A 15,786-nucleotide genomic window follows, 5' to 3' on the forward strand; every position below is an offset into this window, starting at 1 on the left:
TCACTTCCAAGATCCTTAAGTCAACTGACAGAAGCAGGGCGGATGACATCCAGTGTCTACTCTCCCACAAGTTATTTTTGTCAAGAAAATGGATCATGCGGATGTGTGATCTCAGTTAACACACATACGTAGATTACGAAGTGTTTCTTTGGAATGTTGGAATTTATTAAGACTTATTTGGATCAGGCCATAGAAACAGGTCAAGTTCAGGTTTAAGTAGAATAAAAACAGAGTACTGCAACAGTCAATAACATAAATATAGAATAGAAATATTACAATAAAACAAGCCCAAAATATGTTAAAGATACTATAACAAAAATGTAAAATATAACTTTTAAAAAGAAAGCTATAAGATTTTGTGCAGGATGTGCAATATCAGATATTGATGAGGGGAAAATTCACAGTATATAGAATATATAGATTATGTGCCATGTACAGGGATAATAGCCCCAAACCATTTTGAGGGTATTTTAATGGAATTTGTGGAAAATATATAATAATGGCCTTGCGTTACCTTTCAAATTATTATTTTTTTTAATCCTGATACATTGAAAAGTCCATTGACTTTAAAAACTTTGAAACCATAACTATTAGAGCTAAACCAATACATCTGCATGGCTCATATTATATGTTGGCTGACAAGCAATAACAAATTACTGTACAGAAATGACAAAGGTACTGTATGTTAGAGGCAATTTAGAAACAGTGTTACCATTAAATATCGTCCTCCAGATAACACTTGCAAGTTTGTTTTACAACTGTAAAATGGCCTGTTCAATTCAACATATTTATAGTGTCAAATCATAACAGAAGTTATCTCAGGACACTTTACAGATAGAGTAGGTCTAGACCACACTCTATAACTTACAGACAACAATTGTCAATTGTCAATCAAAATGTAATCAAACTTTAATTACACAATTTCAGCAGTCCTTATCAAAAAAGTTTGTTTATTTTTTGTGTTTATGTCAAATAAAAAACTATATCGTCCAGCATATAATTATCTGTTCAGCTATCAATACTGTATCATCGATTGGGTTTTAATCACCATTAAAACTGGCTACACCCTGAAAAAGGGTTATTAGATGAATTGACACTTAGATTTATTCCTTAGTTGGGAAATAAGTTTTGTGTTCTATTTTTAGCCCTCTTAGCGTGATGCTTTTTAAAGCAAAGACGCTCTGGATTCAAAGCCTTGACACTCAATGACACTTACTAAAATTACACAAATGAAGTATCTAGTTGCAGAAGGAGTTTTTTTTTGTAATCCCAACTTGAGTTGCCATTTGTTGTGGACTGAGTGAACTGCAGAAATGTGTCACAATGACATGCTAATGATATGCACTGCTCTGGCTTAACAGGCTAGAGAACCAACTGATATCATAGGAAGAAGCTAAGAGTATTTAAGATGGATTCAGCTGACAAAGGATGCAGGGAAATTTCTCACAGAAATGAGAGGTATTTTAAAATGGTGCAAGTAGAAATGATTAGTCAGTGTGAACATTCTCATAAGATTCTCCAATGCCATTAGGTGAAAGTTACTTTATTTGAAAGGATGATGTCTGGGATGCCAGTGAAGTGAAGCCACATCGCACTCTTCAAAAGGACTGTTTAAACAAACACTTTTAAGCTGAGGAACAGATGCTGGCCTGCTTTTGGAGGGTTTAGCTTCTAACTGTTTGTATCTCAGTGTATGCAATGCAGCCCTCAAGGCTCATTCACATCATTGAATAGTAATTTCCAGTAAAAGCCTCGTTATTTATTAGAATTTACCGAGCACTGAAATGATGATGGATGTTTGTCATGAATACCACACAGGTTTCTTTGTGTTACCCAGCGGTGACTTTGACTTTAACAGAGTAATATTACTGTTCTGCTGCAGTAGACATACAAATACCTTCCTTAAAAATATGCCTGGATCAATAGTTTTAAGGGAGCTCTACTCAGAATTTTCTTAAAAAGGTGAATGCAATAGTTTTAATTTGTTTTTCTCCATGGATTCCAGCCTTGAGGATACAGACATTTAAAGGCTGACATGGTGGTGTGGGGACTTTGTAGCAGGTGGAGATGTGTTTAATCAAGGCGTGTCTGACGCACAGCAGAGATAAGTCGATTCCCACCTTGACTTAAGTCAGCGAAAAATCCATCAGTCTTCCCCATTTGACAGCTTTCTTTAGGCTGAGCACATTTATCATTTTTTTTTGTATGTAAGAAACCAAAGCTTGTACGTAAATGTAACATTCGTCAGTGCCACACAAAGATGGCTATTGATATGTAGATATAGGTTGTTGAATAAAGTAGTAATTTTCTTATAAATAAATAAACAACATATTTAGTTCCAAATTTGAAATTCTTAAGGCTTTTATAAAATGTAAACAATGATTATACAGTATAATGTAAATTGTTTGTCCAAAATGTTGTTGTTTTTCCTACCTCAATCAATTTAAGGAGACATTTAATGGGAAAATGTAGATACCAGGGATTCATTCCAGCTGTATGTGTTAAGAAGTAATTGAATTATTAAGTCTACTGTGAAAGGGGTCCCTCTGTTCCCCAGCAGGCAGCTGTTTTCAGCAACAAAACTCTGATAAACCCACTGTATGCCATCTGCCCACCACCAAATGACAGTCAGACAAAGTTAGAGACTAGCTGGTGAACATCGTGGAGCATTTAGCAGCTAAAGAGCAACACGTTTCCCTCAGGAGTTGGTGGAGCTCAAAACCGAGCTAATGTGTCCATGTTGTGTTTAGTACTTTAAATATGTACTTAATACTTTAGATATATAGATTCAACTGTATTGTCATTTCACAAAGTCATGTACTAAGACAATGAAATGCAGTTATTTCATCATACACTATACATAGGAATCAAGATTAATTAGAATTATTATTTATTTGTGTCGAATACACAACACTAACTCACTGGACACACAATGTACATTTAAGTTTATGTCATGATTTTTGCCAATGGCAGAAAAATGCTTCTGAACAGAATGTTTCACTGCATAAATTAATTAAAACACATATCGACACAATATACGGTATGTATAGGGTTATGTTGCAGTAATTAACACAAATACAGGCTGTGATAAAACAACACACCACATGTGACAATGAATGACCCAAATCTTTTTTAATAGTATATAACACAGTCGTCCAGAAAAACTACAACTGATAAAAACAAAATAACAATATACACATTTAATTTCTGCTTTTCAGTAGGAGGGATGACTAACCCTTTACTTTCACTTGCAAACAACCATCTAAAATCCTCTGTTGACTTCTTAGTTTACACGTCCTGTTGTCTCTCAGTAGGCCTACAGACTCAACACTCTCAGAGACACCGGTCCATCTCTGCAGCAGCAATAAGTAGGTCTTTATTAGAAGCGCAGGTCAAAGCAGACGTGCCTCCAAGGAGGGTGTGGATCATGTCACACTAACTAATTAATGTTAAGATTAAATGTCACTTCTGGTGGGGCGAAACCTTTTACCATTAGTCACAGCTTTTTTAGAAACACTTTAACTTTAACTTTAACTTTAACAACTTTAATTCAAAAAACGTTTCATAAGCTCAAGCTCAAGTTGAAAGAACAAATTTCCTAACCTGAGGGCCACATAGTCCCACAATAGTGATATGTTACATTATATACTGTATGAAGTTGAGTGTCTTTATGTCTTGCAGTTCGCCATGTCCATCAGTATGTGATATTTAAACTGTATGAATTGAGGAATTATGTTCTTCCTTCCTATAGTTTGTCTCCCAAGATGTTTAATTTAAAGTTGTTTCTTAAATTATTTTTGTTGAATTAAGATTTTAAGATTTAGTTACTATAGATAGAACATGATAACTGGACTTGGTCTTGATTCACAACACAAAATTCTTCCCAGTCAGGCAAATTTTTTGCATTTGAACCCAAAAATCAGCAGGTTTGCTGCATGTGCATCTGTTGCTGTTGACCGATGAAGACTTAATAAGGGCTGCATCTAACGATTATTTTCATTATTGAATAATCGGAAGGCTATTTTCGCTATTTATCGGTCTATATAACCTCATAAACCATCACAATTTCCTCGAGCCCAAGAAGATGTTGTTCCCCAAAATATAAATTTTACTATAATAATAGGACAAAGAAAAGCTGCAATTTTAAACAATAACGACAATAGATTATTTTAAAAGATTATCGGTAACACTTTACTTGAATGTATCTACATAAGAGTGACATGACACTGTCATGAACACATGAACTCTAACTCTAACCCTAACCATAACTTGTCATGACAAAAACCGAATGACACTAAAAGAAGCGTTATGTCATAAACTTTTATGACTTGTTTATGAAACGTTCATGACAGTGTCATGTCACTCTTATGTAGATACCTTCAAGTAAAGTGTAACTAGATTATCATTGTAATTGCTGATTAATTGTCTGGCGAGCAACTGAGCGATTTACTGACTAATCATTGCAGCTCTAAACTTCATATTAATTTACAAAATAGCATAATTGATAAATACCGCCACGAAAAGCAATGGTCTCATTCGGAGTAACAGACCATTTGAAAACAAAATCCTGAAATCTGAGCATTACAGGACCTTTTAAAGTCTTTGTGCACCAATGTCACCGCCACAGATTCCCGTCCAATTGCTGTGTTTGGGAGTAAAAAATGAACCTGATCTGAGAGAGCTCCAGCCGGCAGTGGGAGTGACAGTCCTCTCATCTTCCCAGGGGGGAAACGGCAGCATTTCAGACTGACTTAGAGTGTCTTTGTTGTATTAGTATCACGTTGTACCAGTCCGCAGTGTCAGCGAGCCGTCACCCTGCAGGGCAGCCATCAACGGCAGCTAATGCAGTCGCTTCTCCTCTGTTTCACCCAAGGAAAGCACATCAGGAGGTCAAAGGGACGCTCTGTCTCTCTGGGCTTCTTTTTTCTGAACGTGGATGTACGAATGAATACCTTGAAGCTGCCGTCTCTAATGTCAGTATCGACGAGGTTGCCTCAGTTGTTGTGTGTTGTCTTGTCAGCGTTAGAAGTATCAAAGCAAAAAATAAATTGCAAAGCATCGCTCACCCTCGCAGCTTAGTCATCGTGCTGTGAAACCGGACGCGTCTGTGGGCAGATCTGCTGAAGTGTTCAAACTCCTCCTGATTGCTGCACCAGCATGTTTTTTTCTGTTTGATCAGTGATGGGTATCATTGTTCTCCGTCCATCAACATCCTCGCCCACTCCACGCAGGGGTCAGCTGAGTAAAAAAAAAAAATCATTGTTTTCTATCTCACATTAATGATGGTAACTGCAGTGTGTCTGCGGGGGGGGGCATTAGACTGAGATAATTAGACGTTATCTCAGGACACTTTACAGATAGAGTAGGTCTAGACCACACTCTATAATTTACAGAGACCCAACGATTCCTCCAAGAGCATGCATTTGGTGCGACAGTGGCGAGGAAAAACTTCCTTTTAAACGGCAGAAACCTCGGACAGAACCTGGCTCTTATGGGCCAGTCTAACATCGATTTTATTATTCTAATCATTTTCATCAAATTTCTTTCTTTCACTTTCTCTCCTTAGTCATTTAATATCAAGGTTCACAATCAAGCAGGGTTCTTGTTTTTTTAAATTAGTTTTTTTCCCTGTAGCAGTAGTGATATCTCTGACCTTGTTTTTCTGATTTACTGTGGCACTCTTCTCATGGTCTAGTCAGCCGTTGTTACTGCTGCTCCAACCCACAAGCCAAAGGCATTTTATTTGTATACTCTAGCACCTGTCATACACAGTTGCAGTTTGAGGTGCTTCACAGGTTGCAGGGAAGAATTTAAACAGGATAAGATAAGAACTATTTAGAAAGTAACTACAAAGTTAAAGCAATAGCACAAATCACTAAAAAGCAAATCAAAGACGAGGCAATGCTAATTTATTTCTACCTGTATTACAAATTGAAACAAAAAATGCCATTCTCATTGCTTAACATAAGATATGAACAGGCGTAAACACATGATATTACAGAAACACAAAGTATAAAAAGACACATCATTATGATTTTTAAAAGAGTTAAATAAAGTAGGAGATTAAATAATAACCTAAAATTGAATCAAGAAAAATGAACAGAAGAATAGAATTACAGCCCAGCATAAAATACAAGTGAATGTCCCAAAATTAATAATTAAATTAGATTAAAACAACAACGTCAGGTTTGGACAATGCCTATAATCACCAGACAGGGTATTCCAAGTACTGTATGTGAAACAACTTCTTCATGCTTTGTGTTGACATCTCCAACTGTCTTAAAGCTTCCAATGGAGACAGTATATCAGAAATATCATTTTGGTCTGAACTCTGTATTTCAAATCAATTCTCCATCAGCCTCATCTGTACTTTGTGTTTAGTGCTAATGCTAATTAGCAAAGGTTTGCTTGCTAACTCTCCAAACGATTAATAACATGGTAAACGTTTCCATATACTGTATACCTGCTAAACATCAGCATGGTAGCATGGTGATGTTAGCATTTAGCTCAAAGCTCCAATGTGCCTAAATACAGCCTCACAGAGCAGCCAGCATGGGCCAGACACAAATGCCACTTTATTTATTTATTTTATTTTTTTCTGTTAAAAGTTTGGCAGCTGGATTTTGAACATGCTATAGTTGCCTATGAGCTTTTCTGGATAGACCTGAGAAAAGACAGTTACAATAGAATAATAATAAGCTCAAGATTAATATATCGATTAGCTTTTTCTTTTAATTTTTATTTATTCAAAATGTCACGGATAGCTATTTGCTAGATAAGAGGAAAATGTGGTTGAATATAAAACGATTCAATTCAGCTCTTGTTTTTTCATCAGTTATAATGCCGTTTAGTTCGATAAAGAATAGGAAAGCATAAAATACAATCATGAGCTGAAAGCAGATAATATGGCTGATTATCATCTGTAATATTACAGCTACTTATTGAGTGCTTCTTGCTCTGACTCACAGATGGTCTAGACTTTTACCTTCTTGATATAGAAGAATAGAATGTAGAATGCTAGCTTCTAAAATGTATGAAATTACTTTTATCATTGTCATTCAAACTCTTGTTCATCTTAACTGTTGATAATCATCCTTCATCATTTCATAATGTCTCAGTCCTTTTTACATCACAGTAAGTGAAGCTGAGAATGATTTACTTTAGAGTATATTTTTCTTTTCTTTTTAAGATTATTATTTGGGCATTTAGGCCTTTATTTATATAGGACAGCTGAATATGTGAAAGGGGAGAGAGAGAGGGGGAATGACATGCAGCAACGGGCTGCAGGACGGAGTTGAACCTGCGGCCTATATATGGGCGCCTGCTCTACCAGGTGAGCTACCTAGGCGCCCACTTTAGAGTTTTTTTTACAGAAAACACATGTTGACAGCGCATATCCTTAAAAGATGGCGAAGCATCGCAAGCTCAGGGGATGCACTGAAGATCCCGGTGGATGGTGTAGTCACTGAGATCCCCCTATTATTAGACCTCTAATATAAGAGCCTGCATCTGTGCTAAAACAAAGGGGAATTAAAAAAGCTTAACATCACCACTGAGTGGAATTAAGTACTGCTGATGTATAATTGCGATGAATATGCATCAGGATGTATGGGGAACGATTGTGATATATTCTTATATTTTTGTGTGTAGATTTCCATGCATTAGTGTTTTTAATCACATAATCGTTTCGTTAATCATTTCTGTATTGCAATTTAGAAATCAGACTCCTTTTCAACCAGGACTATATTGCAAGTGGCATATGTTTCTGTCTGTGTCCAGAAAAGCATAAAATCAGGTTTAATACCTTATACCAAGGGTAAATATTGGACTCAACGTAGTGTGTGTTGTCCTCATAGCTTTTTAAAGTATTTTAATTTTCACCCAACAGACATCAGTGACCTATTTTCTATTCTAACTTTTGTTCTTGCGTTGATGCACAAGTGCCTGTCTCTGTACAGTGGTTGTCCCACATATGATGCAACACGCAGTATAGTAAATCTCCCTAACTCAAAGAGGTTTTCCTGATCGGGTCTGGACGTCGTCCAGCTGGATGTCTTCAGCCCAGACGGCTGAGTGTCAACTTGTTTACCTCGTCCAACCTTCAGGCTTTGATGGAGAAGCTTAGGCTTAAGTGCGTTATTCAACAACGTAATGTTTTCCATCTTCTCCTTCAGGACAAAGAACTCTACACCACAGAAGTGATGTCCTAGAGACTGTAGTCCTCGTCAACCCTTCAGAAGAAACCGTTGTATCAGAGGTAATGTCAACATATTCTGAGGTACACAACCCTGCTGGTTGCATGTACACTTACATAAAAATGGTGTGGCATATTTTAAAAAAAAAAAAAAAAAAAAAAGGTACCCTCTTTCTGACTTGAACATTTGCTCGTCTGTTCTTTGTAATCTGGGCATTGTTTGAAACAGTTCAATACCATTGCTAATATGATAATTTTGCTAATGATACCAAAACAATTGTTTTTTCTATAAACCAACCAATTCTTGATTTTTGCAAGCAATATCAATATTTGAAAGTTTAAAAGAAATCTGATTTAATTCTTTTTTTTTTTTTACATAAATACTTAACATAAACAATTTTGATAGGTATCCACAAACAGTATTTCTTATTTTATTTTACATTTTTATATTTTAAATATAAATTTTATATTTCTTATATATTTATTTTTCTAATTATTTCTGCCCCAAAACATCCGTGTGGCAACAAAAAGAATTAATTGGAGTGCTGTCCAAATCACCTTTTATACATTAATATCCACATTAAGGATCCAGCACCCAGTCTTCAAATTCTGCTAAGTTTCAATGTGAGTTGATTGCATTAGGTCTTATTTTTGAAAGGAATATTTGACCAAGATATGGACTGAGCAGAACATTTTACAGTTAAAAAATTAAATTGTCAGTGCTCTCTTGTGGACGATGGATGTAATAGAGACACTGTTTCTAAATTATCATCAGCCATTTCTATACTGCATTTTGTTTACACTTATCAACAACGTACTGTATACGCCAATACCAGTATAACTGTGACAAACTTATATGGGCCCAGCCAAAAATAATATGTTGGGCTTGCTTTTGAGAATGCGTTTATATTCCTATTTTTCTACTTTTGTTCTTACAACTTTGCCAGGATAAATACAGTCTAAAATAGGCAAAAGTATGATATAACTCAGGATCTATCTTATCAAAGAAAACAAGTGTATAAATCTGGCCAGGCATGCAATGCCTGTTTTCAACTGTAGGTGCTATTAGTTAGTACAAACATATTAGTTAGTACAAAAGAAGTATTGTGAGTAGATACCCAGCTTCTCGTCTCCTTCGAATCTGTTAAGGATATATAATAATAAAAAGATGTTAGATTTTTCTGTATTTTTTGAAGAGAACTCATTGCCAAATCTTATTAACCTTGACACAGTTAAAGTGCATATTTTGCCAGTGACACAGGCATTTCTCTTTCCGTCTTGGCAATGTTGTCTCACCTTTAACTGTCCTTTGTCTCTCTTCCTCGCTCTTTCTCTCTTTGTGTGTGTGTGTGTGTGTGTGTGTGTGTGTGTGTGTGTGTGTGTGTGTGTGTGTGTGTGTGTGTGTGTGTGTGTCCCAGATCCAGTCTCTCGTCACAGACTCAGCAGGACATAAGCTTCTGGTCTTGAGTGGACAGAGCTCAGATCACGGTGGCCTTCTTCTTCAAACTGGGGTTTTCACCTACAAGAACTTTTCACGTGTCTTTGCTGATCCTGGGGTGAGTCAAATCTACTGTCCTCTAACAATTAGCAACAATCCGATGAAAAATGTATACTGTACATTCATGAATGCTTTTCAGTGTTTTAAAATTGTTCAGTATGAAAGGAAAGGTACTGTACATGCTTTGATACATTTAAGGAATGTATTTATTGGCGCTGTAGACAAAAAAAAACGTAATGTGGCCAGAAATCCACAGAGAACTCAGTGTTTGCAGAAATAAGTTTTTTTACACAAACATTGACAGCAAAGGAGAGTTTTCAGGCCTCAACTTTCTCACCTTCCAGTTAAATTGATCATTTTGTTCTAAAAAATATATATTTAAAACATACCCTTGACACACAGATTGTCTACTTGATTATTTTATTTCTTTCTATTTTTTTCACGTCTTTACACACACAGGTTTGCATTTATCACTGACAGATGTGTCTGGGTGTGTTCCTCCTACAGGTCAGTGAATTACTGGGCCCAACAGTCCCCAAGCAGCAGGCTACACTTACTGTGTCCTGCCGCGGGGAGGTGGGCTGGAGCTCCCTGGGACAGCAGCAGACCCTGCGGGAGTTTCTGGAATACAAACTAAACCCTGAGTCTGTTCTTCCCAAGATGGAGGGCGTCACCGAGTTCACAGAGTACATCTCTGAGACGGTCGACGTCCCTTCACCTTTTGACCTCTTGGAGCAACCCACATCCGGTGGCTTCCTAAAACTGTCCAAGCCATGTTGCTACATCTTTCCCGGCGGACGAGGAGACTCTGCACTCTTTGCTGTGAATGGCTTCAACATCTTAGTGGATGGAGGCTCTGAACGAAAATCATGCTTTTGGAAGCTGGTCCGTCACTTGGACCGCATTGACTCGATTCTACTCACACACATCGGCGCTGACAATCTCCCAGGTATCAATGGGCTGCTTCAGAGGAAGATAGCAGAACAGGAGGAGGAGCAGTCTCAAGACTCCACCAACTATAGCGACTGGATGAAGAATCTGATCTCTCCTGAACTAGGTGTGGTATTCTTCAACGTGCCAGAGAAGCTCCGTATGCCAGAATCTAATCTTAAAGTGAAACGCAGCATCGAAGAGGCCTCCCTGACTTTGCAGTACCTTAACAAACTAGGAATCAAACCGGAGCCTGTCTTTCGAGTGGTGAGCAACACCATTGAGCCCATTACTCTGTTCCACAAGATGGGAGTGGGCAGGTTAGACATGTATATTCTCAACCCTGTCAAAGACAGTAAAGAGATGCAATTTTTAATGCAGAAGTGGGCTGGGAACAGCAAGGCCAAAACTGGTATTGTGCTGCCAAACGGGAAAGAGGGAGAAATATCTGTACCCTACCTGACATCAGTTACAGCCTTAGTCGTCTGGCTGCCTGCCAACCCTGCAGAAAAGATCATCAGAGTGCTGTTCCCTGGGAATGCACCACAAAACAAGATCCTAGAGGGGCTGGAAAAATTAAAGCACCTTGACTTCTTGCGCTATCCTGTAGCCACACAAAAGGACATTGCCTCCGGAGCACCTCCCTCTGTTATAAAACAAACCAAGTTAAAACAAAGAACAGACAGCAAAGAGAGTCTCAAGTCGTCCCCGAAGACCACTGCAAAGGCCTCAAAGAAAGAAACTGAAGGACAAGATGATGTGTCAGCCGCCACAGAAGCCAAGAGTGACTCTGTCAAGGAAAATATATCAGAGAAAAAAGAGGAGAAAAAGCCTACTAAAACTCTAAAATCTAAAGCTGATGTGCCAGAAAAGAAAAAACTCCTAAAAGACAAATCCTTAAAAAAGCACCCGAAGGAAAGGGTGTCGAAAATGGATGAGAAAAAGGACAAGGAAAAGAAAGAGATCAAGAAGGTAAAGAAAGATGACTTTGCTAAAAAAGATGAAAAGAAAGATGTTAAGTCCAAAGACGACAAAAAGAAGGACACATCCAAACCCGAGCTGAGAAAAATTACAAAGCCTGACCTGAAACCGTTTACACCAGAAGTCAGAAAGACTTTACACAAAGCTAAAGTGTCAAGTAAAGCAAAGGCTGGAAAAATCAAAACAGCAAAGGCTTTACCTGCTGAGCCGAAGCCAGAGGAGCCAAAACCTGAAGCTATTCAACCTGAACCAATAGAGAATGGAGCTGTTGAGGGCACATCTGTTCCCTCAACCCCCGAAGACCTCACCAAGGAATTTGTGGATATGAAAAAAGCTGAAGTTGTAGCTGTATCAGCAGAGCCTCCAGACAGTTATGAGCCGACAGCACAAAGCCTTACCCAAGAAAAGCAGGAAGCACAAGAAACAATATCGGAAATTCCACCTGGCACAAAGTCTCCAGAAATGGAGGCATCCGCCCCAGAAGCGAAAGTTGAAGTTGAAGACAAAGACAAGGACTTGACACAAGAGAGAGAAATGGAAGAGGCTCAAAAGTTTGAGGATGAAGGAGCAGCAACTCAGGATGAGGATGAGGAGGAAGAAGAGGAGGAAGAAGAGACCCCAGCTGCTGTAAAGAAAACAGAAGAGGAGGAGGAAGAAGATATGGGAATAGGTGAAGAGGAAGATGAAGCAAAATGGAAGGACGATGGGCTTGACAGGAAACATGAGTTAGAAGAAATGGAGAAATCAGAAAATCTCTTAGCTAAGGTTGTGACAAAAGACGATCAACAAATGATTCCATCCGAGGAGGATGACAATGAGGTGGTGGAGAAAGCAGAACTGGAGGAGGTAGAAGATTTAGATGTAATAGCAGATGAAGAGATCAAACCTGAAGATGTAGCTGAAGAAGAAATGGTCACTGAAAGAAAAACCGCTGAAATTCTGACTGCAGCTGAAGAAGAAGAGGAAGAGGAGGAGGGCTATCTGTCACATGTTGGAGGGGCCACAGCTCCCATAACCTCAGTAGTTCAAGGAGCCGCTGCAGCCGAACCCATCTCCTACATCCAAGACGAGACCATCCCCGGCTACTCTGAGACAGAACAGACCATATCTGATGAGGAGATTCACGAGGAGGCAGAGGAGAGGATACCACACCTTCAGTACGACGTCGGTGCCTATGACATCTCTGTTCCAGATCAGACTGAATCATTTGTAAACATTCACGGCATGATGGAAATGCAAGCTATGAACGAGAAAGGTTTCATCCCAGGCGTGCAGGAGCCGGTATCAGTATTCACCAACATCATTACTGCTCCTCTGGCAGAAGAGGAGCATGTGTCCTCTGCAACATCCATCACAGAGTATGATAAAGTTTCCTCCTTCCCTACTTCTATCGCTGAAGACCAATCTGTGACGTCCGCCACAGCACCTCCAGCTGAGGAACCACCCAAAAGCCCCGTTACCCTGTCCACCCCACCTGACGCCACCCTAGGCAAAGAGCAGCCACTCTCTGCAGGAACTCTTTCACCACCTTCTTTGGAAGAAGACAAACAATCCAAGTCTCCGTCTGATGACTTACAGCTTCCTGTTGCAGAAGTCAAGACGCCGGCCAAAGCTCATGAAGCTTGTGAGGAAGAGGAGGAAGAAGAGGAGGAAGACGACCAAACTCCTAATGTTGACATTTCAATTGAAAAACTTCAAGAGGGCTATGCTTCATCACATTTATTACAGGGTAAAGAGACAGATATCGAAAAGCTTGCTGGCTCAGTGTCTCCGGTTTCTATTCAAGCCACCAAACCAGTCCACCTACCAGTTGAAGAAGAAAATAAAGATGCTGTTGCACCTAAAGATATTTCATCTGTTGTACCTACTAGACCTTTTGGATCAGACTCAGTAACTTCAGAGAGTGAAGAGCGCTGCTTCAGTCCGGATGATATCACTGTGAAAATGGCCTCCCCTCCACAGTCTGGACCACCGAGTGCAGCTCACTCTCCTCTTCGTCAGTCACCAGTGGAAGACAAGACGAAGGTCTTCCCTGATATGGAACTGGAAAAGCAAGAGGAGCTCCTTGATGTCGTCGCAGCAACTGAAGAAAAGAAAGACGAAGCAAAAACAGAAACACAAAAAGATGCTGACAAACAGAAAGCAGATCAGCATGAAGTAGAAGTTTCAACATCTTTGGATGAATCATTTGAGAAGGAAATAAAAGAGGTTCCAGTCATAAAGGAGTCCGAAAAAGACACTTCATCAGTGCCAAAAGATGATGGCAAACAGAAAGCAGATCAGCATGAAGTAGAAGTTTCAACATCTTTGGATGAATCATTTGAGAAGGAAATAAAAGAGGTGCTAGTCATAAAGGAGTCCGAAAAAGACACTTCATCAGTGCCAAAAGATGATGGCAAACAGGCAGAAACAATCCCTGCTGTTGCTGCGTCTTTAACAGAAGTGAATCCACCTGTGTCAGTGAGGGATTCCCTCATCTCATCTGGACAAAGTGATGAAGAGGTTGACGACAAGCTCAAAGAGAAAGATCCTAAACTGCCTGCTCCAGGTAAATTTCCAGAGAGGGATAGTCGTTTCCTGGATGATGATGATGATGATAAAAAGAAAGATGATGACAATGACGATGATGATAAATCTGCAGTTAAAACCGTCAAGGCGGAACAGGAAAAAGTAAAGGACATTTCCGATGTCATACAAATCAAGGATGAGCAAAAACAGAAATCCGTCATCCAGGAAGACGTTTCTGCCGTTATGTCCATCACGGATGAGAAAACAGCAGTAAAGGATGATACCTCTGAAATAAAACCCATCACAGAAGAGCAAATTGCAAAGGACGTTTTCACTGTTGATAGAGCCATTAAAGATGAACCTGAAAAAGACCACACTCCTGAAGTAAAAACTAAAGACGCAGAGATTGAAATTGTTGCTTCTGAGGTCAAACAAATCGAAGATGAGCAGAAGCAGAAAGATGATGATTTTGACCTAAAAACCAAAGGTGAGGTGAAGGAAACTGAGGTTAAAAAGGATGATGTGTCTGATGGTGAGATTTTGAAAGAGGAGGAAAAGAAACAGACAGATAAGGGTGATATTTTTGATATTAGCTCTATAAAGACTGAAGAAAAAGAGATTGAAAAGGTCCACGCCACAGATATCAAGCCTGTTACAGACGAGATGGAGAAAGAGGCAAAGGATGATTTGCCCATTAGTGAGCCTGCTAAAGATGAGAAGAAAAAGGAGACAGAAACATTTGATATCAAAGTGATCGAGGATAAGAAAGAGGAAAAAGAGATGGAAAAGACAGATGATTTTGCAACCAAGCCCTTTACAGATGAGCAGAGGGAAAAGGAGAAAGAAACTGGTGACATCACTGTTGCTAAACTCACCAAAGAAGAAGAAATTATTAGCAAGGGTGATAGGTCTGCTGTTACCATGAAAGAAGAAAAGCAGCAAGAGATTTGTGCAGATATTATCTCACCCATCAGCCTCACCACGGTGGAGGAAAAGGATGCAACAGTGAGTAAAGATGAAAGTCCTGCTGCCAAGCAAACCACAGAGAAAGAGAAAGAGACAAGTACAGATGATAGTTCTGACACCAAACTTTCCAAGGAGCAGGACAAAGATATGACAACAAGCAAAGATGATGCTCACATCTTCATACCTACTATAGAAGATGATACTGCTGCTATAAAACTTACCAAGACGGAGGAAAAAGATAAACTGCCAAGTGGGGAAGATACTTCTGCTGTTAAACCAACACTTGGAGAAGACAAAGAAGAAGAGGAAAGTAAAGATGATACTGCTGCCATAACATGTACCAAGGTGGAGGAAGAGCATGTTAAAGTACGTAAAGATGACGATTTCTATGCCGCATCAACCAAGGTAGAAGCAAAAGAAACATTTAAGGAAGCCGTCAAACCAGTCACGGAGGACGAAAAGGGACAAGAAACAAATAAAGACCAAGATATCACTTCTCCTGTCCAACCCGCCAAGATGGAGGAAGAGGATGTTATGATGAGCGAAGATATTTCTGCTGTCCAAACATCCAAGGATGAATTTGTTGCTAAACCCACCACGCAAGTTCCACCACTTCCAAGTGGGGAAGATACTTCTACTGTTAAACCAACACTTGGAGAAGAAAAAGAAGAAGAGGAAAGTAAAGATGATACTGCTGCCATAACATGTA

At 39.1% G+C, this 15,786-nt stretch overlaps 1 protein-coding gene across 6 annotated transcripts in view; it reads left to right on the top strand.

Moving 5' to 3' along the window:
- The window catches only part of map1ab (microtubule-associated protein 1Ab), a 76,954-nt gene that overhangs the window by 47,373 nt on the left and 13,795 nt on the right, over positions 1-15,786 (top strand). For 2 of the 6 annotated variants that reach the window (XM_036003331.1, XM_036003336.1), the window contains 3 exons: positions 8,175-8,257; positions 9,613-9,750; positions 10,200-15,773. In XM_036003331.1, the coding sequence (XP_035859224.1) occupies positions 8,175-8,257; positions 9,613-9,750; positions 10,200-15,773 (5,795 nt within the window). The remainder of the gene's footprint in view (positions 1-8,174; positions 8,258-9,612; positions 9,751-10,199; positions 15,774-15,786) is intronic. The other 4 variants (XM_036003332.1, XM_036003335.1, XM_036003333.1 and 1 more) reach the window with 4 other exon arrangements.

The sequence above is a fragment of the Sander lucioperca genome, chromosome 7 (genome assembly GCF_008315115.2).
Source record: "Sander lucioperca isolate FBNREF2018 chromosome 7, SLUC_FBN_1.2, whole genome shotgun sequence".
Lineage (NCBI taxonomy): Eukaryota > Metazoa > Chordata > Actinopteri > Perciformes > Percidae > Sander > Sander lucioperca.